Here is a 26405-nt window from a genome sequence, read left to right as displayed (position 1 = left end):
ATCCTGACATAGCCTTTGCTGTTAGTATGGTAAGCCAATTAATGCACTCACCAGGGCCTGATCACTTTGATGCAATTTATAGCATCTTGAGATATTTAAAGGGAACTCCAGGAAAAGGTTTATTGTTTGAAGACCATAGACATCTACAAGTTGAGGTATAAACTGAAGCAGATTGGGCTGGCAGTATAACCGATCGAAGATCAACTTCTGTTTATTGTGCCTTTGTTGGTGGAGATTTGGTTACATGGCGAAGCAAAGAACAAAATGTGGTTAGCTAGGAGTAGTGCAGAGGCAGAATTTAGAGCAGTTGCTCATGGAGTTTGTGAAGTGTTGTGGATTAAAAAATTATTGGAAGAATTTAAAGTCACTAATCCACTACCTATGAGACTGTATTGCTATAACAAATCTGCTATAGCCATTGCTCACAATCGAGTGCTTCATGACAGAACAAAACACATTGAGGTCTACAAGCATTTTATACAGGAGAAGCTGGACAGTGGACTGATTTTTTACCCTATATCTCTACTACTGAACAAGTAGCAGATATACTTACAAAAGTACTACCAAAGAAGCAATTTGAAAATTTGATCGGCAAGCTGGCTATGGAAGACATCTTCAAACCAGCTTGAGGGGGAGTGTTGTAAAGTTTCAAAATTTATCCAGTCAACTCTCCTTGATTATGGGAGAAATTTCTGTAATTTTGTAAATAATCTTAGGAAATATTCTAGGATATATTCTTAGGAGATATTCTAGGATATATTTTTAGGAGATATTCTAGGAGATTTGTTAGCAATTGTCATTCCTTCCTTTTTCTATTCTTTCCTTTATTATTCTTTCCTTTTAGATTATCCTTGTAGTCTATAAGACATTCAGATTGTACCTTATTTTATAATAATAAGAAATACTATTTCAATTCTTCTCTACTTCTAGAACTATATTGGTAAAAAATGCATTAATGACACTTGCATATTTTTGGAGAAGATTTTGAGGAGTTTCTAAATCTATAAGAGATTTCTTTTGAAAAATAGACTAATAATGACTGAAAATAGAATTACTATGATAATTCTCCACTTAATTTATAAAAAATATGCTGTGTAAACAATATTTAACTAATACTTTGGATCACTAGATGTAGCATTCCCGAACAAAAAATGTAGCACATTTTGGAATGCACTTACCATCATGGTTTGCTAGGTTGTTAGCATTATTCTGGTAACTATGGTTATACCCTTAGTTCTTGTAATCATTATGGTTGTGTTTGTTCCTTGTTTGTGTTTTATATATGACGAAATGGGAACTTTAAACTTGGGGGACTAAAATCATGACAATGCTATATTTGAGGGACTGAAAATATATCGTAGCCAATTTAGAGGAATAAATTTAAACTCAGTGTTATAGGCTTATGATATGCAATTTGATTCAAATGATTTGTATCACTTCCACACCAAATCGATTCAAATATTACTAGGGAATTTAAAAATAGTTGAATCATTGCCAAATCTATAGACCCACTCCCTGAATCTAAGGAATCGATCTGAATCCATCGCTCACACGATTCTGGACATATCATGTTCTAACTGACCCAACTGGTTTAAAACCCTGAAAACAGCATTTTTTTATTGCTTTTATTTTTACACTATTATCTCAGATGCCTTGTTAACATTAGTCTTGCACCAAAAAGGGAGAAAATAGAAATTTAGGTCTCATTTTGCCTTCACAAAACCGTCCTTCACTCTTGGATAAGTATAATGTTCTGCCATTTGAGAAGAAGGGCAGATCACTCATCGGGTAAGATGGTACTCATGTTTTCTTGTGCTGTTAAGATTCAAAAGTTGGCTTTTTTTAGTTCATTAAATTATTATCATTTTTTTGAAGTTAATTATTATTCTTTTTGAAAGTTTTACTTCAAGAAAGAATATGCATGAAATATTATTTTTTTAAAAGTTATCGATAAACACCAAAGTTCAGTTTCTTATTATTTTTTCTCGATTCCTTCCCTTAAACAGCAAAAAGTTCATTTTTAATTTATATTTCTTGACTCATTTCCATTTCGTTTGTTTAGGAAAAGCGCACACATGAAATATGATTTTTTTAATTGTCAAAATTTAAACGTACTTTACTATTTTGCTTCTTGTTCGTTTATAATATATGCATGTCATTTAGAATTTATTTTGGAAATTTGTACTGATATTACCATTCAATTTGATTCTTGATTTGACAACTATATAATTAAACTTCTCTAAATTGAAGGGTTACAATCGTAAGAAATCTACACTTAGGAGCCAATATGTACTTTGACCAAATATTGGGGGTGATTGTAAATTCAACAGACTAAAGTCATGAAAGTATATTGTTTAGCCATTAATTATGTTTCGCATGCAAATCTAATGATGGTGTTAATAGCTTGTTCTTTTGAGTTGTGACAAATATTGCTTTAATGGATGCAGTGTAAAGAACGCGTCTTCTCTTCATACACGTAGAAAGTAGGCATCTTCATGGCAGGCAATGGCCTGCCATCTTTGGGTCGCGTGAAGCTTACTGATCTAATACCTTCAGAAGGCATTCCTTCTGATTCTTACAGACTATCAGTGTCAACTTTGTCTCAGTCACTGGCTCAATATTCTGCTGCCATCATTCAGCTTCCAGCAAGTGATGGGGCTCTTCTAAGATCTTGTTTGGATTCGGCTCGCCTCTACTTCCATCAAAAAACATCGTATCCAGCTGCTAATATGATTCATACCAATGACTCCCGTGAATGGTGCAAGACGTCTGGCTATTATGCCGATCCTCAATTGTGGCAAGAAACCTATGATTACAGACCAGGGCTGACTCCTGCAGAGCCCAATAATGCAATGGAATTTCCACCAGCAGGATTACCTGACATCTTTGCACTGCTTGGAAAGGCAGCTCGGGATATATTGGATGCCATCAGCTTCTACTTGAATTTACGTAGCTCTCCATTTACTGAAATACTTGATAATGTTCCTTTGAGAGGTAGGGAAATATCATCTTCAGTCCTGTCTATTTGCTGTCGTGCAAGGCCATCATTTCAGGGAGCACAACACCATAATCTAGCAACACAAGAAGATGGTCAGTTGGTTATTTTTCCTGACCATGAGCAGCAAGTTGATAAAAGCTTGATCTCCCTTGTTAAGTCAGATAAAGCAGGTTTTCATGTAAGAGATCTTCATGGTCGGTGGGTTCTTGTGGATGGGGATCTTGGCCCCCAAGAAGCCATTGTGTACCCTGGACTCGCGCTGTACCAGGCAACTGCAGGCTATGTGAGCCCAGCACTGCACAGAACAGAGATTGGTAATCCACAGGGGAACATGTTTGGACGATGTTCTTTGGCTTTCAAGCTCATGCCCAAATCCATGACTAGTCTCAATTGTTCAGAGATGAGGGCAGCTGGTCATGGAGTTGAAGCTCAGTTCCAGCTTCCAATACCAGTGGATGACTTTATGCAGAGATCCCACCACACTGATCAATTCTTTAATCGGAACAGCTTCTCAAGTTTCAATTTTCCTACTGCCCAAGATGGTAGGCATCCCTTTAAAAATTATTTTATCTTTTGGTTTGATAAACTAGTGGGAAATGCGTAAGGTATTCCCTTAGTTCAATTGTAAACTGATTGCATAAGCCATAAAAAACTTACCCTATGGTTGGTCTGCAGAATTTCTATTCCTTGGAACAGATTAGTTATAATATGTTTGTTACAATTAGTTACACAAAAAATTATGGTGATACTATAAAGAAAATAACAATGTGAAACTTTTTATGAGTCCATAACTAGGAATAGGCAAGGAATAACTATTCCCAAATTTCACTATGGGAATGCATAGTCTTTTCTTATTACATGTTGAATAAAAAAATAAGGAACGTATAAGAAATCTCTATTACCTACATTCTCTAAATTTTCACTATATTGCTTTTTATTCCAAGGAATAGCTATTTCTATCTCCAATATCTGGCACCCTGGGTTGTCTCTTCATTGAGTAAAGCACTTTATATGGCTATTGTTTTTTCATTTATGAATTTTTTTCTTGGGGGGGGGGGGGGGGGAAGGTGTTTGTGGGATGGAAGACTTAAAGAAAATGCTCGAAGAGAATATGTTATTTTAGTAATTAGGTTTGTCTGAGGGACTATTTTTGGCTTTTAAGTCTATTATTATTATTATTTTTATTAACATATGAGGTAGACCTGGAGCTGTACTTATGCTCAAGGAAACTGACACCTAATTTTTCCTTATTCTTCTTCTCCTCTTCTTCCCTCTTCCATCTGTGACTTTACAACGTGCAATTAGAGTGTTGATGTCCTCTAAATCTAATTTATCTGAAATGATTCTCATCCTATGTTAGTTTTTTTTTTTTTTTTAATATTCCCCTAAATAGTTCTCATATCTGATTTTCTGGTTGGTAGGAGAGTCATTTAGGGACACTCTTGCTCTTGGTTAGGTTGTGCAGCATCCTTGGTAGGAAACTGTGTGTTTCGTGGTGGTTTTTGCTGATGTGAAGTCAGTTATGCTATATTTCTGCTATACTGCTTTTGCTGTTCCATTGTTCCACAGGATCATATCAGTTATTCTCTGTTTCTGGTTTGCTAATGATGCTGTTTTGATAATGTGTGTGTTCGTCATTGATTGCTTGCTATATTGTACCAATTTATGGTTGGTTATGGTTGGTGTTCGATGACTCTATTTGCTGTTCTTGCCTGCACTCACTTCCATTTGTTGTCAGCCTTAGCTTGTAGCTGCCACCAAGTTTATAAAGGGTCTGCAGTGCTTTGTTGTGGTCTGCCTTGTTCTTCGTGGTCAAGTAATTCACCATAGGATATTGTAACTTCAGTTCTGTGGTTATAGCTGCCTCTTTAAGTTCTGGATCTGGATCTTTGAAGTCCTGAAGTGCTGTTCTGTGCTAGTGTGTGCTGCTTGACTTCTTTCTACAGCTTCTTCCTGTGGTAGTTCAGCCATGGTTAGCTGTACAATGGTCTTAAATTTCCATGATATTTTCGGAATTTCTGTCAAAATTTCCGGTTTCTGTCACCCTCGAAATTGGAATGGCAGTCGATTTCTATCTTGCATAATTTCCTTAGAAATCTTGACAAACCATCCAAAATTTATCGAAATCTCGAAATTTTAGCAGAACTCGTCAAAATTTGAACAACACAATGAAATTTCCTTGGAATTCAAATGAGAGATTCAGTATGAAGTGAAATTTCTCTCTTAATTTATTTTATCAAAACAAAAGATTATTACAAGTGCTTTTGAAATTCTATGAAAAAATAAACTTACAACAACATTTTATTTAGCCATTCATGTCTAAATTATCATTTTTGTATAATGAATAATATTTAAATGATTTATGAATTTCATTTGTATTAAATGATTCACTAAATATGTTTAATGTATATTATTGTACAAATATGTTTGATGCACAATTGCACATATTATATTACGACTTCTCTACCTCATACACAACATAGATGTATTTACTTGTAATATATTAGTCCTAGAACTTACATTATTATGTCTATTAATCTTTTCTAAAGCTCCATAAGAATTCCTTGCTTTTCTATTGATTTCCATTATTTTTTCAAATTGAAATCAAAATTGACATTGAAATTGAAATTTCCGTACTTTTGGAGCTTTGAAATCTGAGTCGAAATCAAAATTTAAGACGTTGGTTAGCACTGCTTCTGATCGTGGTAGGGAAGGTTTCGTGGTAGGGAAGGTTTTGGAAGATGAGGAAGAGATTTGGATGACGGTCGTGGTAGGATTAGTTTTAAAGCTTGATATACATTAGTGGCCCACAACCTAACTGTGTGTGCTTTTAGCTAGAGTGGGAGTCTAACAGATAACATTGTATCTTGCAGCGTGGAGCAATTTTTAATCTAAGATGCATCTTGTTATGTTTCAAAGTGGCTTCCAGCCTTCAGGTCTACTTGAGCCAGAGTCAGCTGTTTCCTTTGGGAAAAGGTTCAATGGGATACTTCAAGCTTTGGGATATAAAATAGGAGCTTATTGTTCAGAAGTTTGAGAAAAAATTAGCTGGGTAGGAGCCTCCTGCCAGAAGGGAGGGTTACACTAATAAAGAGTAGTCTGTCTTACTTTTCCATCTACTTCATGTCCCTTTTTTTCCCCGTTCCTCTCTCATTGACAAAGACACTTTTAAGATATCCAGAAGCCTAACTATGGGGTAACAGTGGGGAATAATTGAAATATCATTTGATCAAGTGGGGAGTTGTCAATTACCTTTGAAGTTAGGGGTTTTGAGGATTAGATCCATCTTTAGTTTCAAGAAAACCCTCATTGGGTAATGGATTTGGTGCTTAAATGCAATGCCCGATGCACAAGGCTCCCTCACTGTACTGTGGTTCTGGGGAGGGATGATGTTCACAGCCCTATCTCCACATTTAAAGAGATTGAAACCTAAATTTTCTTTAGAAAGGTTCTAATAGATTTTTGGAAGTACCATACATGTGTTTGTTGGGATTCTCGTTAATTCTTTCAGGTAAAGCAGTCCAAAAGAAGGCTTTTATTATTGAGGGAGCTTTAGCTTTCCAAATAATATTCTTATTGGAATTGGAGTTCTTTCAGAGAGCCAGACAGGAACCCCTAGAACCTCATCCTTTGAATGCTGCATCATTTGCAAACTGGTACTATTTTCTCTACTCTCTTGATCTATTAGGTTTTTATACCCCTCAAACATCTTCGACTCTGCAGTAGAAGTTGTGGGCAACACTGGAATATCAACATCATCCCTCTGCCTCTGTTAAAAAATTTCTATCATCATTTGAGTCGCAGTCAAACTCTGAACCCAGCATTTCATTAAATGATAGCGATCATCATTAGACTCCCCCTCACCAGAATCAGATTGCCTTTTCAATTCAGAAGGTATTCCCACTGCCTACTTCAAGTAATCAATAGTAGTTTTCACCATAGCCTCTTGTTGTACTGATGAACAAACCTTTGAGTTCACATCCTTAGTTACTTGGGCTTCTTCTTGGTCAGGTACTTGCAGACGAGCAAGTCCATTCCCTCTACTGGTTTTGTGTTTGGAGTGAGTTTTCCATGCTCCAACTCCAGTTGAACACCTGGACTGCTGTTTGTGACAGTTGGCGCTCAAGGTTGAAGAAGATTCTTGCTGGGCTGGAAAAATATTTGATCCTTGCTGAGCTTGTTTAGTTTTTTGACCCTCATTTAAAGGATAAATGGATCAAATGACTAAACGATTAGCTCCATTAGAAGATAAAACTTCCGGTCCACTATATTTAACACCTGCTGGCCCAGTTTCCTTAATATACTTAACATCATTAGACTAAGGGCCATCACCTAGCAACTTAACTGACCCATCATTGTTAATTTGTTGCTAATTATTTAACTGAGGTCCACTTCCTTCAAATCTGAAATTGATTCGCCTGCAAATTTATACTGAAAATCTTACTCAAAAGATCATCCTTTCCCCTAGCAAAACTGACCCCTTATCCGAGGAAGCTACTGGTGATAAAAAAAACTACAATTGCTGTTCGTCATTTTTCATTTTTGGGGTTCTTTGCCTCTCTCAAAGAATCTGAGACTGACGATGTCTGAGGCACACTCCCTCTACCTGTATTCTCGTTATTCATCCCTGTATCTTGCTCAGTTTGCCGATTTTTCAGTTACTCACATTGCAAGCAGCAGGAGCCTCCGTTCATAGAACATCCTGAACTGGGTTGCAATCTTTGATTCTTCAGTTGCAGCACCATTATCAATCAATTTCCTTTTAACAATCCTGTAGTGGCTTGATAAAAGGACCACCAACCAGATGCATGAGTACAATCTGGTCTCCTTATGGATCTGTAGCCCCTTTTACCATAGAAATTGTCAACAGACATAAACTTTCCCATATTACTGGCCTTGCTGGAATGAAGTACTCAGCTGCCCTGACTGACTTCACCAAGTATTCTTGCTCATTGTAGACCAAAAAATTTCTCAATTCCTCTGTGATTCACCTAAAATTACCATCATAGATGTCATCTTCCCAGAAAACTCAGTAATACATGGTTATAGTTGGTATTACCAATCAATTTAAAATAGAAAAACTTTTGGCTTTGACAGTTCGATTGGAAGCTATACTGATTAACATAAAAACCAGAGAATTAATGAGTTTTCTGATATGAGAAGGGATGATGAGATTGCATCAAGATCTACAATGTTGAATGATGACTTGCCATTGTTTCTATCCACACCTCAATAATAAATGACTTCTGTTCGTGGGCTGCCTGCTAATGAATCCTTCAGCCAAGTAAATATTAATTCTAAATATGTAAATATTTACTTAATACAACGAATATGTTCCCAAAACATATGCATTGTTGGATTCAGGAGCAGATGGATTACGTCGGAGAGGACTATGTCTTACTGGCACTTCAAAAGTGTGTGAAGTATCATGGAGTGCAGAACAACAACAGAACACAACACAGGCAAGAGTATGGTCATGTGGTTGAGATGTATACTCTTGGGCATGTATCTCATTAGGATTTTTGATAATAGTAGGCAAAAAAACACACCCTGTTCACTAGATTTTTGTTAGTGTACCTTTTTTCATTTCCCTGTTTATTACATGAATATGTCAAACTGAGAAGCATATGTTTTTACAAGACATGCTACATTGAATTCATTTTTGCAGAGATAAAAAAAAAAAATGGACTACTTGTAATTCAGTGAGGTCGTCATTATTGATTTTGGAATTTTGACAAACTAATGCTGTTCATACATGTTTATGCCCCAATGTCACATGCACACATCATTATACTCTATTGTTCTCATTTGTTTTTATATTGTCCCCTCATATTTGCAGTAATATGTTTGTGTTCTTGGACCATTGGATTTGCCCATTTTCTTTGGATGGCGTTTGTCTCCTTGAGTTTAAGGTTTTGAGAAGAAGGAAGGCTCTTTTGAAGTGCTCTGTTACTCTTACTGGTTTGGTTTGGAGCAGGGTGGTCTTTCTTGTGTTGGTTTGGTATTCTTCTAATTCCTTTTAGAGGGATTTCCATGAATGATTTGAAGAGAGAATGAAAAGTTTTGTTGCATTAACCTTATGTTACTGTTCAGTTTTTCTCTTTTGTATTTTTTGTTTTTATGTTTGTTTGGGTTACATTGTCCTATGTCGTGTGCCTTTCTTTTTTGTTCTCTAAATAAATTCTTTGTTTATAAAAAAAAGGGTTTTTGTTGAATGAATTTGAGATGGATTATTAACCTGAAAATTTGGCTTGTAAAGAAGTATCTTTCTTGGATTAATTTAGAGATGACTGGTAACTGACAAGATAATTTGGATGTGCTATGCCCTCCTCTCTCTCCAAACGAAGCTTGCTTTGACTTGTTCAGGTCCCTTAGTGTCTCTTTCTTCTTACCATGTCCTTTTTTGAGTTCTTTATGTGTTTTGCCTTGAGCAGAAGATGTAGATTCTTTTGATAAATGTTATTCTTTTTTATTTTCGAATATCAAAATCAGTATTTTAATAGAGAGATCCATGAGGTAGAGTGACATATTCATTTTCAGTTTTGAATGTGTTCTGGACTAGTCTCTCAAGTATCTTTGCCATTAGATGCTTATGTCAAAATTGGGCACCTCATGCATTAAAAGGCAATGTTGAAATCAGTTTTATTTTATTTTATTATTTATTTATTTTTGTTTCCCTCCAAAATATTGTTGGATGAATGTATCATTTGCGAAGGCACTAGAAAATTATAGATTTATAAAACTTTTTGAGACTCTGTGAGTTTATTTTATATTAAATATTTGGTGGAAATATTGGTAGATGCAGCAATGGCTGGCAATTTATTTTTCTAGGAGTTTTGTTAATATTTTTTTGGAAACATGGTTTTGGAAATCATGATTGGAGTTTACCTTTTATTGTGAAATCTGAGTAAATCGCCATACAAGTAAATCTAGAGTTATGATTTTGGGCTATTAGTCATGATTGAAATTGTGATTTTATATTTCATAGTCAATTATAGTGACAATCAACAAAAAAATGATAATGTCATTTGCAAAGAGGAGAGAATTTCTGTCACTGAGGGAATAATTTTAGAGAAATTTGTACGAATCTCCCTAGGGTTTCGAATGTAGCCGGCATTGCTCCAACACTGCACCAGCAGTGCTTTGACACTCAAGGTCTTAAATTTCTATTTCGACTCAAATTTTGAAGCTCCTAAAGTACAGAAATTTCGACGGAATTTTTGATTTCGATTTGAAAAAATAATAGAAATTAGTAATAAAGCATTGAATTCTTTGTGAAACTTTAGAAATGGTCAACAGACATAATAATATAAGTTTTATGACTAATATATTACAAATTAAATACATCTATGTTTTGTATGAGGTGGAAAAATTGTAAAATAGTATGTGTAACAAACATATTTGTAAGTTAATATACATTAAACATATTTAGTTAATACAAATGAAATTCATAAATCATTTAAATATTAATTATTATACAAATAATGATAATTTAGACATGAATGGTTAAATAAAATGTTACTGTAAGTTTATTTTTTCTATAATTTCAAAAGCACTTGTAATAATCTTTTGTTTCGATAGAATAAATAAAATAAATTAAGATAGAAATTTCACTTCACTCCTAAATTTCTCATTTGAATTCTGACGAAATTTCATCGTATAGTTAAAATTTTGACAAGTTTCACTAAAATTTCAAGATTTTGATAAATTTCATATGATTCGTTGAGATTTCGACGGAAATTATGCAAGACAGAAATCAACCGCCATTTCGATTTTGAGGGTTACGGAAATTAGAAATTTTGATGGAAATTTTGACAATTTCATGGAAATTTAGGACCATGCTGACACTGATGCCAGTAAGCAATCGAGGGATTATTCGTCTCTCTCTCCCCCCTCTCTTTCCCTCTTGTGATACTATTCCTTCTCCCCTCATACGTTCGCTGCGATGAAGATTGGGTTATGTTTTGTAGCATTATTAGATATCTGTCAACCTTTTATTAGAGGCTGATCTTTGGGAGATTTACAGCCAACAAATCAGTTGATTTGTTAGCTATTTTTGGTTCCACGATCCTAGGGGATTTGGGTAGCATGTTACCCGATTTTGTAGATAATCTTTCCTATTTTACTGCTTTCCATTTAAATAGGATATTCTATCTTCAGTAGGTTGTAAATATCCCTAGTAATTAGATGAGAATCATCTATTTAAAGGGAATGTAATCTTTTTCATACATTAGTGGAATATTCAGTTTTCTTATCCACATTTCAGCATGGTATTAGAGCATCCTCTGAACCCTAATCTTCCTATATGACCAAATATGGTATGGCCACCGGGAGATGCAATTCCACCTCTTCAGTCTCAAACGTCACAACCAATCAGGAAGCCACGGTCTCAGGCAACAGCAGTAGTTTAGATAGCAGCCTCATGCCCATAACAGGACACAAACTTAATGGGAATAACTATCCCAGTCTCTTTCGCAAGGAGCAACTAGAATTATTGCAGAAAATGTTCAGCCAATCTTTAGTAGCCCCTACTACTGTGGTTGGTACCAGTTCTTTGGCACACAAAGGTAATTTTTTAAGTGCTCTTAATGTTAAAAAGGAGAAGCTAGGTCCATGGATTATAGACTCAGAAGCATCGGACCATATGACTAGAGATGGAACTTTTTTTTCTACTTATAGTCCCTATTATGAAAATTTAAAAGCAGATGGTTCACTCTCAAAGGTGGCTGGTACAGGTTCTGTTAAAGTTAAGAGAACCTAACACTCAATTCAGTTCTATCAGTGCCAAATTTGGATTGCAATTGGATCTTAATTGTGTTACCAAATTTTTCCCAAATATGTGTGAATTTCAGGTCTTGGATTCAGGAAAGACAATTGGCAATGCTAAGATGTGTTTGGGGCTCTCTATCTTCTCGAGGTTAATGATCCTCCTCAAGGAACAACTCACAAATCCGATTGTTTAGTGTCTAGAAGTCAAAGTTATTTTTCTGTCATTTGTTTTAATAATGATAGTGCAATTATGTTGTGGCACCATAGGTTAGGACATCCCAATTTCTTGTATCTCGAGAAACTCTTTCCTTCATTATTCAATTATAAAAATCCAAATGATTTTCAGTGTGAGATGTGTCAATTTTCAAAACATGTTCGCAAATCTTATCTTAATCGACGCTACAAAGCATTCCAATCCTTTTCAATGATTCATAGTGATGTGTGGGGGCCATCTAGGATCAAGAATATTACTGGATCTCGCTGGTTTATATCTTTTATAGATGACTACAATAGACTTACCTGGATCTTCCTCGTGAAAGAAAAGTCAGAGGCAGGTGAGATTTTAAAAAATTTTAACTCCATAATCCAAACACAATTCCAAACAAAAGTACAGATTTTGAAAATTCATAACGCCAAAGAATATTTCAAATCCATTCTTGGTGATTATCTCTTGAGTCAAGGTATAATACACCAAAGTTCTTGTGTCGACACTCTTCAGCAAAATGGAATTGCCGAAAGAAAAAATCGGAACCTACTGGATGTTGCCCGCTCATGTTCTCTACACATGTATCGAAACACTTTTGGGGTGAAGCCATTCTCACTGCAGCCTACCTCATAAAAAGGATGCCCTCTCGCGTTCTCAAATTCCAAACTCCCTTTCAAACTCTACTCAAGTCCTTTCCTAGTGCTCAACTCATCTCCACTATTCCCTTCAAAGTATTCGGGTGCTCAGCTTTTGTTCATGTTCATAGTCAACACCGGGGTAAACTTGATCCTAGAGCCCTTAAGTGCATTTTTCTCGTGTACGCTCCAAACCAAAAGGGTTATAAATGCTATTCACCAGCTACTAAAAGATATTATCACTCCATGGATGTTACCTTTTTTGAGCAACAACCATATTACCCCAAATCTGAAATTCAGGGGGAGATTACACAAGAATTCTAGCTTTGGGATATTGAAGAGTTATCTCAACCTTCTTCTGATTTTGGCCCTTCTCACCTATAAAAAATTTTTGAATCTATTCCAACTACTGACTCCATTTCTCCTTCACATCCCTTCTTAGAATCTCCCGTGAAACATCAGCATTTGAACACTATTCAACCAACAAAAAATGATGAGTTGATTACCTATTCACTGAGGAGAAGGGACCAAAAGGAGATAGAACAACAAGCATCCCTTGAGCAAATCCAAGAGTCTGATTTGAGCCCTAGATCAAGTGAAAATCCATCAGGTAACTCAAATCCCGAGACTTCCCATAATGAGTTAACTAATGATGATAGTGATTATTCTATTGTTGTGAGAAAAGGTGTGAGATCATGCACAAAACACCCAATATACACTTTTGTGTCATATTAGGGGCTGTCATCGAATTTTAGATATTTTTGTTGCCAACCTCGACAAAATCCCGGTTCCTAATAGCATACAAGAGGCTCTCGGTACAGCTGAATGGAAGTCTGCTGTTTGGGAAGAAATCAGTGCACTAGAAAAGAATGGAACACGGGAGATCACAGAATTACCAACTGGAAAACGTCTAGTAGGTTGCAAATGGATATTCATTGTGAAATACAATGAAGATAGAAGTGTTAACCGATTCAAAGCTCGACTGGCAGCAAAGGGATTCACTCAATCATATGGAATCGACTATGAAGAGACATTTGCTCCTGTAGCCAAGTTAAATATAGTGCGGGTCCTTTTATCTTTGGCAGCAAATTTAGACTGTCCTCTACACCAACTAGATGTCAAGAATGCCTTCCTTAATGGAGACCTAGCTGAAGAAGTCTACATGGAAATTCCTCTCGGATTTGAGACACATGCTACACACAACAAAGTCTGCAAACTCAGAAGATCTTTATATGGGCTCAAGCAATCCCCAAGAGGTATGGCAATCCTTAATGTCAATCAGAACATGCACTCTTTGTTAAATACTCTCCTAAAGGGAAAATTTCTATCCTCATTGTATATGTGGACGACATCATTCTAATGGGAGATTATGAGGAGGAAATGAATAGTCTCAAAAGTTTTCTAGCTAAAGAATTTGAAATCAAGGACCTTGGGAATCTCAAATACTTCCTAGGCATGGAAGTGGCACGGTCAAGGAAGGAAATCTTTGTCTCCCAAAGGAAATATGTTCTAGATCTTTTGAAAGAGACTAGGATGCTCGGATGCAAGCCAGAAGATACTCCTATGGATTCAACAACCAAACTAGGAGCTAAGGAAGATAGTGCACCAGTGGATAAAGGCAGATATCAAAGACTAGTTGGAAAACTAATATAGTTGTCTCACACTTGACCTGATATTGGCTTTTCTGTCAGTATGGTGAGTTAATTCATGAACAATCCCAATGAAGAACATATGGAGGCAGTTTATAGAATCCTACGATATTTGAAGCTAACACCAGGTAAAGGATTATTTTTTGAGAAGAATCAAAGAAGAGATATTGAAGTATAAAGTGATGCAAATTGGGCAGGATCAATACATGATCGAAGGTCAACTTCTGGGTACTGCACATATGTGTGGGGAAACCTAGTTACATGGCGAAGTAAGAAGCAATCAGTTGTGTCAAGAAGCAGTGCAGAAGCTGAATTCAGGGCAATGGCACACAGCATTTGTGAAGCAATATGGCTAAGAAGGCTTCTAAAGGAATTAAAGATTTCAGGTGAAGAACCCATGAAGATGTTCTGTGACAATCAGTCAGCCATCAGCATTGCAAAGAACCTAGTGCATCATGATAGAACAAAACAAGTGGAGATTGATCGACATTTCATAAAATAAAAAATAGTGGAAGGAATAATCAAGATGTTGTATGTGCCTACATGTCTCCAAACAGCCGATATCCTTACCAAGGCTCTGTCAAGAAAGAATTTTGATAATCTGAGTTCCAAGCTGGGCCTAATCAATATTTACAGCCCAACTTGAGGGGGAGTGTAGAATTATTAGATATCTATCAGCCTTTATTCTAGGCTGATCTTTAGGAGATTTACAGCTAACAAATCAGTTGATTTGTTAGCTATTTTTGGTTCCACGATCCTAGGGGATTTGGATAGCATGTTACCCGATTTTGTAGATAGTATTTCCTATTTTACTGCTTTCCATTTTAAATAGGATATTCTATTTTTAGTAGGTTGTAAATATCCCTAGTAATTAGATGAGAATTATCATCTATTTAAAGGGAATGTAATCTTTTTCATTCATTAGTGGAATATTCAGTTTTCTTTTCCACATTGCAGCATGTTTTGATGAGCCGAGCAATTCAGATCGAAGGAAAATCCTTTGATCTGCGACTATATAAAGGCAAGGGGTGATCGTCATTGCTTGTGGTTGAGAAGAGTTATGTTTCATAACAGATGGGTTAGGTTATCAAAAGAGGCTGTTTCGTGGTTTGTCAAAGGATTGATGGTTTTTTGGTCGGATGGAGAAGGGTTTTCAGAGTTTTCAGAAGGGTATTACAAACTATTGGCTGTCGATTAGGTGGACGAAGGTGGAAAAGTTCTTGGAGTTAGGGTTGGGTTGGAATTGTAGGATATTTTCTGTGTCCATGCCTGGCGGCACAAAGGTGAGGGATGGAGAAGATTTGCAAATGTTTTCTGTGACTTGGCAAAGGAGTTACGAAAAGATTTGGGTGTTATGGCTGCAGATGGTCATCCACGTTTCAAATCGTGGAGGCATGTCGTGCTGGAAGGTAATATACAGAGAGGCGAGGGTTGCAATAGTCAAGCCCTCTCTGGAGTTTGAGTTATGGCAGCTGTTAAGGAGGATAGGTGCTGCAGGTATGGCGGTATAGTTCAGATGAGCAAGGCTGAGCTTTTGAAGTCAGCAGCAGTTTCCATCAATCTGCTGGAGCCAACCATAGCTAACCAATCGTCAAACAGTCAGCAACCTCCGAAGGCTGCAATCTTGGTCAACCAGTCAGAATTACCTGAGAAGGTAGGTAGGATTCTGGCGGAGGAGTCCTTCGTTTCGGAGGCTGCTACGGTTGCAGTCAGGGTGGAGGAAGCAAAGATTTATGGGCCGGGAGGTATGATTCTTGTTTTGGACCTGGCCCAACTTATTGAAAAGATGGGTATTTCTTTTCTTTTTTTTATATAAACTGAGCCATTTACTTGAGCAAGCCCAAGACTTAGGTTTATCCAAGTTTGGCTCTAGTTGGGAGTCTAGAGTGGGTCCTCATTCCTTGGGTACTATTCAGAAAGTAAATGGCGAAGGTCAGGATGCTGGACAGGGAAACAGGGAATCAGACAAGCCAGGCCGGATTTCAAGAACGGAAAGGACCAGATATCAGTCCTTAAAGAGTTCAGGAAACGAGCACTGGGAAGGAGTAGATTAAAATTCACATTCAGAGTCCATCACTCCAAACTTCAAGTCAGGTTGATTAAACTCCAGTACATAGCCAGACTATTAATTGTACAGAGCTAAAATTAGACTATGGTATTAAAAATATAACAAATCTGGAAGTGTTAAAAAATGGGGAGGTAAGGAGCTGTTATGGGGGAGATTGATGATTTATTGTGTCCAGATTTTGATAGATTTGAGGGCAGTAAGGTGTATGCTTGCTGGAAGCTAGTTTGTATGGGCGCTGAGATGAGGAAGGTGTTTGATGGGAACAGAGAAAATTCTGGCGTGACAAGGACAAAATTTTCAAGTAAAGACTCTAGAGAAGAATTTAGCAGAGTGGAAGACTCTCTTACAAAGAAGGAGGTCGAGTGCAACAATAGGGAAAGGAAAGAAAAGGAGGTTAAGAAATGAGGGATATTTCAGATTCAGAAAGTGATGATTTGAATGAACTTGACTGTGGTGGGGGGTTATTGTTGGATGAGATTTTGAAAAATATGGGTATGTTTCTGATTATTGCGGCGAAGTAGGGGATTTATCTTATTTTCATCTTGGCCCATTGGAAGGTTTGGAGGGAGTGTCTATTTTTGAAAATGATGGTTTTGTAAACAATTCACAGCATAGTGATGGAATTTTGCCTACTCCTGTGGAAGAAATTCCCAAGGAGGATTTAGAAGCCCAACATCTTTTGGATAAGCTGGATTTAAAGTTGAGTGATATTGGAGGAAGGAGGCTTGCTTGGATGGTGACAAAAGGCTTAAATTGAAGGGTCAAAGTGAATTAGCTAGTTTGAAGAGTTTGGTAAATTATGATGGAAAGGGTCTAAAAAGGGGTTTTCTTGGTTAATTTTTCTAGTTTCATGGTGTGTGATCTTCAGTTTTTTTTTGTGGACTCCTTGTCCCTGCAGGTTGTACCTTCTTTTTGCACTATCTGATACGCTTTCTTTTATTATATAAAAAAAATGTAAAATCTGAATCAATTTCTGTCCTGGTATAAAAGTAAATCAGTTAGTGCTTGCTGGAAAAAGAAATAGAAAAATAAAAATGTGACACCCAATGCTAAAGGTTCCCACACCATCCTGGGCCCGGGGGGGGTGGGGGGGGTGGGCGCTTGATGTGTGCAGTGTTACCTCTATGCTTGGAGAGACTATTTCTATGATTAGAATCTCTGATTCTCTGCCTTCAGGTTTGGATGTAACATCCTTACATTGAGTTGAGGCTCACACACATAAAATTGGAAACTAAATGGAAATAAATCATATATAAAGTTATGCTTGACTTTAGTGATCAGTAATTTGCCCGAACATTAGTTTATTATCTTGCATTAGGAATCCTTTTTATTTCTTATTTTTTGATGAAAGCATTTAGACTATCATTAAACTGATATTTGTAGAGTTCTTGCCCTATGAGTTGAAAGGAGCACAACACTAATAGCAATATGTAGCCATTTCCAATAATCATTTATGTTCTGAATGGAAAAAATGAAGCAATCAGGATGGCACAAGAGATCAATGATCTTTCCTTTTTCGATAGAAAGTGAAATTTGTGATGCCTAGCTGTGTTTTTAACAGTAGTAATATTATATCAAATGAGGATAAATCTTAATTATATTTTTCTTGGTGTTCTTTTAGTTAGGCTGTCTTGATATTGGGTTATTTTTGCTGCTTCTCCATGTGAGTAGCTCTTAGTTAGCAGTTTTTAACAACAGGTCCTTGGATCGATGAAATGCTGGTACAGGATCTATGAAGCCAGTGATGAGGAGGAGGAAAAATAATTCAAGATGCAAGCCTCTGCCACCTTCTAAGAGGTTACGGCTTGAAGCACAGAGAGTTCTCAAGGAGAGGGTTCAAGACATTGCTGATAAGAAGGGCATCAAGCTGAGGTTCTGCAACCTGAAAGAGTGTGAGAGTCACATCCACTCACTTGACAGTCCATGCACCAACATAAGAATGGAGATTGGCTGGCCACAAGGAGTTCCATTTGTTCATCCCCATGATCTTCCTAATAAAGCAAAGATTGGTTTTCTTGAAGCCTATGAGCCTGGGTGGACAGCCACTCATGATATGGAGTTGAGTCTTATTGAACCTGGGCAGGCCAGTCAGCAGTTGGCTAACTGTAACTGTAATTTCTCCCATTCATCTTCCATATAGAATATAGATGGTAGTATGCACGATTTTTCTTTTCATTGTTCTGACCAGTCCCTAATAATTTATATGACAAATGAAATGCTTGATTTCTTTTGGTTTTGATGACTCATTGTTATGCTGTATGATCCTAATTTTCCAATGCATATCCATGTGTGCAAATATACGCACCACAGCCCTCTACTAATCTTTAGTACAAACAAATAATTAAATGTCTTTAAAGCAAAATATGAAATAAGATGTGCAAAACAAATATTAATTGCTCTGTGATTCAGAGATGCTGCGGAAAAACAGAGAGAACCTTCAACTTAAAGAGATTTCCAAGCCAAAATAGACCTGAGCTTGCTAGTACACAATATTTTATCTGTGGAAGTTAGAACATTGCAGTTAGCTCAATCTGAAGGAAAAGAGCAATACAGTTTGATAGTTGCAGTAATTATTTCTAAGATACACCAATTCAAATTGAGGTGCTTAATTGGGTAGTTTGCTAATCAAGTACTCGTAAATAAAATAACTGCAAATTGTTTATAAGAAAAACAAAATTAGATTGATCACACAACATGCTTTGGTTCAAAAATGTAAAAAGACTAGGTGGGAATTATTTTCATGCCAGTGACAAGTGTAATGTAAGCATGTCACTGTTTACTGAGAGATTTGGGGGGGGGGGGGGGAGGGGAGAAAATATCTAAAATTCTAAATTACAAAACAACATTATAATCTTTGTCACAAACTGAAATCGGAAAATAGAAGAATAGCAATGTTATTAGTACAAAGGTCTGGCTAGACAAATACATAAAGAAAAGGATAACTCAGTTATGCCTTTCAAGAAAGCTTGTCTAGCATGCACCTTTCTAGAGGATTTCTAGATTCCTAAATCCTAAAATATAAAGTTAGATTATAGCCTGTCTATAATTGAAAATGAGTGGTCATGCCTTCTTTGTATCTAGCATAGATCTATAATGTACAAAGTGTAAATTTTATATTGAATACATCATCACAAACCAGCAACAACAATAACAACAACAACAACAAACCAAGCCTTAAGTCCCACTAGGTGGGGTCGACTACATGAACCCCTTTCCGCCAATTTACATGATCATAGGCAATTTCATCTGACAAATTCAGGACTATAGATCCTCACTATCTTATTCGAATTTATTTTAGGTCTACCCCTACACCTGATAGTGCCCCCACGGTAGCTAGCTCACTCCTCACTGGTGCACTATTTGACACACTGCACATGTCGAAACCATTTGAGCCGCCCCTCCCTTATCTTATATTCTACAAGGGTTACACCTAACTTACCGTGAATGTGTTCATTCCTTAATTTAACTTTTAATGTTATACCACTCATCCACCTTAGCATTCTCATGTCGAGAACTTGAACTTTTTGTGATCATTTGAAATCCTAAGAGTAAAAACAATGAAAAAAACAAAATTCAAAAGAAAAAAATATTAACTGAAACATTTTAGTAGGGGGAAAAAATGAGAGAAAGGGGTATATCATTCATGGTTTTTTGAAAAACAATTACCTAATGTGCACCTTGACATAAAAAGGCCAAACAAAATCCAATTCATTGCTCCAGATAATGCATAGAAATTGCCTAGAAATTGATAAACAAATTTAAGAATTAATTAATCATTGAGAATTCTAGAAATAAAGTTTCAAAAAAATAAATCAAGAATATTAGAAAAAACAAAGGGGAATATAGAGATTTTACTTCTCTTGAAGCTTCTTGATGTAGGACAGGGAGGGAGGCATTCGCTGGCTGCTTCTAGGACTCTTCAATAACTTGAACATTTGGTTCCATTGCATTTGCCTGTCCCAGGATGGCATCATGTGGTCTACCATCTACACAATCAGTTGAGCTTTTCATTGCCACATTGTTAATGTTTGACAACAATAAATTTGAGGTCACTTGCAATTTCTTCACTTTGTGTTCATAGGTGTACATCAATTTCTATTTCGTCCTTGATAGGCTTTTTTGACAATTTAGATTCACTAATTTAGAGTCACTTGCAATTTCCTCTATTTTTTGATCATATGTGTAGTCCATAGTAACTTTTTTTTTTCTTTTTTTTCATCCTTGATAGGCTGTTTTGAGATTGGAAGCTCATGCTGCTCCCAAATAAGAACTCTCTTCTTCTCTTTAGATGGGGAATGATCTCATCATGATAGTCAGGGAAGAATTTTGATATTAACAAACTTCTCATTCTAAACCATAGAAAATTTTGAGTTTTACCTTGTTGTCTTTAGTAGTATTGTATTCTATACCACCACTTAGCTGCATAGCCCACATGCTTATAAGGTGCAAATCTTGTCCTCTTTTTTGATACTCCATTGGATTCAAAATAAAGATCATGATGAAACAGCCAATCTGTGAATTTTCTCTTGGAAAATTTACCATTGAAACAAGGAGAAACTTCAAGGCAAGGCTTGGAAGCTCATGTATTGTTTCACAAATTCATATCATGTCAGGAATTACAAGTATTGCCCCAATTCAAAGTCTTCAGGTTAAGCAGTATTTCTGGTATTGAATGTCTCTCATATGTCGTATACTATTTATTAAATAATTGGGTGAAATGGAAGACCTAATCACAATGATAGGTTTCTCCCTTTATTTATAATCAGAGTCTTAAATTTCAATTTCGACTCAGATTTCAAAGCTCCAAAAGTACGGAAATTTCGATGTCAATTTTGATTTGAAAAAATAATGGAAATCAGTAGCAAAGCATGGAATTCTTTTATGAAGCTTTAGAAATGATTAATAGACATAATAATGTAAGTTCTAGGACTAATATATTACAAGTAAATACATCTATGATGTGTATGAGGTAGAGAAGTTGTAATATAATATGTGCATCAAACATATTTGTAAGATAATGGACATTAAACATATTTAGTGAATCAGTTAATACAAATGAAATTCATAAATCGTTTAAATATTATTCATTATACAAATAATGATAATTTAGATATTAATGGTTAAATAAAATGTTGTTGTAAGTTTATTTTTTCATATAATTTCAAAAGCACTTGTAATAATCTTTTGTTTCGATAAAAATAAATAAAATAAATTAAGAGAGAACTTTCACTTCACTCCTAAATCTCTCATTTGAATTTTGAGGAAATTTCAATGTGTTGTTCAAATTTCAACAAGTTTTGCTAAAATTTCGAGGTTTCGATAAATTTTGGATGGTTTGTTGAGATTTCAATAGAAATTATTGAAGATGGAAATCAATTGCCATTTTGATTTCGAGGGTGATAGAAACTGGAAATTTTGACCGAAATTTTGACAATTTTGTGGAAATTTAAGACCATGTTTATAATATATGTCAAAGCACATGCCAATTACCATAATGCCCTTACTAACTCTCACTTGTTAACATGACACTTGCACACTAACAATGCTAAATGACTAAGATAACCATCAATACTCCCCCGCAAGCTAGAGCATATATATCATATGCTTTTAGCTTGTTACGAATGAATTTAACATGAGCACCCCCAAGGCTTTAGTAAATAAATTAGCAAGTTGCAAGTCAGGTTTCACATGAGTGATGGTAATGAGCTTCTGCACAAGTTTCTCCCAACTAAAGTGGCAATCAACTTCAATGTGTTTTGTGTGCTCATGGAAGACACTGGTGGAAGCAATATGAATGGCAGCTTGATTATCACACATCAGCTCCACAAATTGAGAATGTGGAAAACCTAGTTCTGCCAACATGTTCTTCAACCAAACAAGTTCATATGTAGTGTGAACCATGGTCTTATACTCTAACTTTGCACTTGACATGGCCACCATAGTTTGTTTCTTACTCTTCCAAGAAACCAAATTTCCACCAACAAGGATATAGTACCTGATTGTGGATCTTTTATCAAAAGGCGATTTGGCCTAATTTGCATCAATATATCCCTGAATATGAGTGTGACCTCGATCTTGATACAAGAGACCTATCTAAGTGCCCCTTTGAGATGTCTCAAGATGCGAATTACTACATCCCAGTGACTTGTTCTTGGAGAATCAAGAAACTTACTTGCAACACTTCTTGTGAAAGATATATCTAGTTGAGTGATTGTGAGATAATTTAGCTTTCCAACAAGTCTTTCATATTGTACTGGGTTGAGCAACAAATCACCTATATCTAAAACTAGCTTATTGTTAGGATCCATAGGTTTATCAACGGGTTTGGAACTAATAGCCCAATCTTATCTAAAAGATAAAGAACATACTTCTTATGTGATAAGACGGTTTTGGTACGAGATCTTGATACATCTATTCCCAAGAAGCACTTCAATGGTTCCAAATCCTTTGTCTGAAACTTAGTCTATAGGAAATGCTTTAAGCTCTAAATACCTTGATCATCTTCACTAGTAATCACAATATGATTCACATACAAAATAAGCAGAATCCTTCCGAATGGAATATGATGATAAAGTAAAGAATGATCTACTACTGCTCACCGTTGAAGGCCAAATTCAAGTATTACAACACTGAAGCGACCAAACCATGCCCTTGGAGACTATTTTAAACCATGTGGGAACTTCTTGAGCTGACACACTAAGCCTAATTCCCCCTAAGCTACAAACCTAGGTGGTTGCTCCATATAGACCTCCTCCTGAAAATCTTCATGTAGGAAAGCATTCTTTTTGTCTAGCTGGTGTAGAGGCTAGTGATAGGTTGTGGTTGAGGAGATGAAAATGTAGATTTTCGTTGGAAGAAAAGGAGCTAGCTCGATGTTCTTCTCTCGGCGCCTTTATCCCTAGCCTTTGAGTCCTCAAGGATGGCTCCTCCTTTTGCTAACCATTTCCTAGCCCTTCTTCACACAGCAAAGTTGATCTTCCTTCATCGTAGTTGTTCTTCCTTCATCTCCTTACTTATCACCTAGAACCCTAGCCTAACCCTCTGCGATTATCTTCCTCTGTTGCCCAAAGTAATACCTAGAAACGACCAAAGAGGACATTGTGGTTGTTTTTACTCCATCATTGAACTTCATTAAGGTTGCAAAACTTACGATATGAAAGTTAGCAACTTGATTCATCAATTGAAGGGTCGTTCCCTGCACCCTACTTTGTCTTATTTTCTCGATCCTCTCCAGAGATATTCCACTTTTGAACCATAGTGTATCATTACGACAAGTCCTCCTTGACTGTGAGAATCGAGTAGGAGCAGTGCATCGCTGCGGCAAGTCCTCCTTGGCTGTGAGAATCAAATAGGAGCAGTGTATCTCAGCAACTCCAGTGCTCCTGTCTTAGCGCTCTAGCTTGATTATCTATGTCGATTCTCTGTGGGTGCCCTCTTCAGTGATTGATTCTGTTTGTTTCCCATCTGGGTTGTCCTCTTTGACTTTCAACATCTAAGATGGCCCTGCTTTTGACACTGTTTGCATGGAATTCTTTAGCATCAGAGATGGTCTTGCAGCCCGACTAGTTTTCCTGCTAATCTTCAGCAAGGCTGTGTGAGCCTCCAACCTTCACTTTGGGAGGCTGTCAGATTTCCAGCCTGGGGCAGGTCGGTTGTTTTTGGTTATTTTTTGTACCTGCTATTTTGGTAATTTTCTGGTTGTTTGTGTTCTTTTGCCTAGTGGAACAGTGCCTATTTTCTAGCTGCCTATTTGCTTGTGGGTATAGGGGAAGGAAAGGAGATAGTTGGACATGCTACTATGAAGATTGAGAGAAAAAATTTCAATGCTAATTACTTGAACATTTCAACTTTCAAGCAATCTGAATTTTTTGGGAGTTTCTTATCTTATATCTTACTGAAAAAGGAGTGCTTATGGATCTTGAGATTCCTGGGGGGTATTGTGTTTGCGTCTATTAGAAGTAGTGAATGGATGAACAGGGGACGCTCTTTTTTGTGGAAAGGGAGACAGGATTCGTGTTGAACTAAGGAGCAATGAGAGGGGTAGGTTTATTTATATTGAAAAGCGGCGTCTTAGAGGTTGTAGGCAGGCACTTTGTGCCCTAGAATGAAATCAGAGTGAGCGATGGAACAAATGTTTAGAAGTCTTAATGAAGCTGTCTATTGACTTTAAAGAATATCACATCATGAGATGTGCAAATTGTGGCTCCAAGAACTTAGTTCGTTGGAAGCAGACCATTCTTAGAAGCGGCTTTTATAGGCTTTTGGATAACAGATCATTCTTTAGAAGTTGTCAAAGAGCATTCGTTAAGGGGTAGAAGAATTGGGCAATTCTGGAGTAATTTCTCCCTTAATGATGGTAGTGGGGATTGCAAACGTGGGCATTTAAATAACGGGCCAAGAAGGGTTGTTTGCCGATGGGGTGAAAAGGGTAAAAGTAATATGGTTTCAAAACTGATTTCGGAGGGGGAAATAGGACCTTCCGGACCTAAAAATTTAAGATTCAATGAAGCGAGTTTCCCTTCTAGCAGTTTGATGAGTAAGTTAGGTGGATTGGAGTCCGGGGGAAAGTTAGAAAGGGAGGGCGGGCAAAGTTCTCAAGGAAAAATTGAATGGAGAGGTATTAAACACACAATGCTTGGAAGACTTGAAGGTGATGAAGGAGAATTTGTGGATTGCATCGCTTGATACCGAGCCACAACTATCTTTAAATTTAGCTGGTGGAACATAAAAAAGGAGCTAGAGATTCGTGAGAAAGAGGGGTTAGAGGAGGTTTCCAATAGGGAAGATGACTTGAGGAGCTTTTGTGAATCTGAGAAGGAATTGTTGGTGGATCAATTGGAGCTGATTTAGCCTTGTATGAAGAGGAAGCCTTGGTTCAATTAATAGAGGAAAACTCTAAAGGAGAGGGAGACGAAGCTTTAGGACCAGGTGACAAACCTACACAAAGCACACAGCTATATGGGAAGAATGTATTCAATTGTTCTCTGAAACTGCACAAGGGGGGTACTAAAGACAGGTTCTATGTCTTTTTCGCTTAAGCTCATGGCAGGATGAGTCCATTTCTTCTTTTGGTGGTCCTTTGCCTCGGGATTTCCACTTCCGTGGATTGTTAAATGATAGGGAGATGGGAGAGCTATCCTTTTGCTAGTTTTGTTGAATAACTGTTGTTTTTCTTTAGAGGAGGTACATGGTTTTGGTCTTTGGATCCTTCAAAGGTTTATTTGTGCAAATCTTTTTGTGATTTTTTGAATAGGTCAAAATTTTATTTTCCTCTCTATAGTTCCCCAGAATCCCCTTTAAAATTAAGGCTTTTTATTTGGTTGGTTGCGCTTGATAGAATTAATACCAATAACTTGCTGTAGGTTAGGAGACCTTTGAAGGCTACAGCTCTAGACATATGTGTTCTTTGCTTTAATTGTTCAAAATCATCATCGCATTTGTTCATTCATTGCGATTATGCTGATATGCTTGGACTGTTTGGAGCAAGTTATTTGGTATTTTAAGAGAATGTTGGGTGAGTTCTCAGATAGTGGAGGATTTTTTGGCAGTGAATTTTGCTGGATTTGGCAAGAAAAAAGGTAAAGGGCAGGGCTTTGAAAATGTGCTTTTTTTTGCAGTTTTTTTGGGGGTTGTGGATGGAGTGTAATGCGTGCATTTTTTAGAGAAGAAGTTGGCTCAGTTGCTGGTTTGGGAAAAGATACATTATTTGGATTCTCTTTGTTATGTGGGACAAGGGAATTTTAAGGGGGTGAGATTTTCTGATATTCAGTGCAAATGGCATTTTGTGTTGGAGTGTCATTTCACGATGGTTTTTTTTCTCTTTTGTTATTTAGTCTAGAGGTTGTTCCTTTGTCTTTTTTATCTGAATTTCCCAGATTTTGTTAAGGAGATGTTTTATTCTCCTAGCTGTATATCCTTATTCTATGAATGAATTCTTCTTTTATTATAAAAAAAAGGGTGATGAACAAATGTATTGAGGCAATTTTGGCTACGAGGGAGAAACTGTCTGAATAGTCTAGGCCATACACTTGAGTGTATTTCTTAGCAACTAGGCGGGCCTTCAATCAAGCTAGGGAACTAT

General features: G+C 36.7%; 1 protein-coding gene across 8 annotated transcripts in view; it reads left to right on the top strand.

Annotated features, from left to right (window-relative positions):
* Positions 1 to 26405, top strand: part of LOC131143792 (uncharacterized) — a 52097-nt gene that overhangs the window by 14096 nt on the left and 11596 nt on the right. For 2 of the 8 annotated variants that reach the window (XM_058092133.1, XM_058092138.1), the window contains exons 2-3: positions 2448 to 3540; positions 18052 to 18382. In XM_058092133.1, the coding sequence (XP_057948116.1) occupies positions 2496 to 3540; positions 18052 to 18382 (1376 nt within the window). In that variant the 5' untranslated portion in view covers positions 2448 to 2495. Of the gene's footprint in view, positions 1 to 2447; positions 3541 to 8362; positions 8735 to 18051; positions 18571 to 26405 lie in introns of those variants that run through there. The other 6 variants (XM_058092136.1, XM_058092137.1, XM_058092135.1 and 3 more) reach the window with 5 other exon arrangements.

This window comes from Malania oleifera, chromosome 12, assembly GCF_029873635.1.
Source record: "Malania oleifera isolate guangnan ecotype guangnan chromosome 12, ASM2987363v1, whole genome shotgun sequence".
NCBI lineage: Eukaryota > Viridiplantae > Streptophyta > Magnoliopsida > Santalales > Ximeniaceae > Malania > Malania oleifera.
This window is presented reverse-complemented; position numbering and strand designations above follow the sequence as displayed.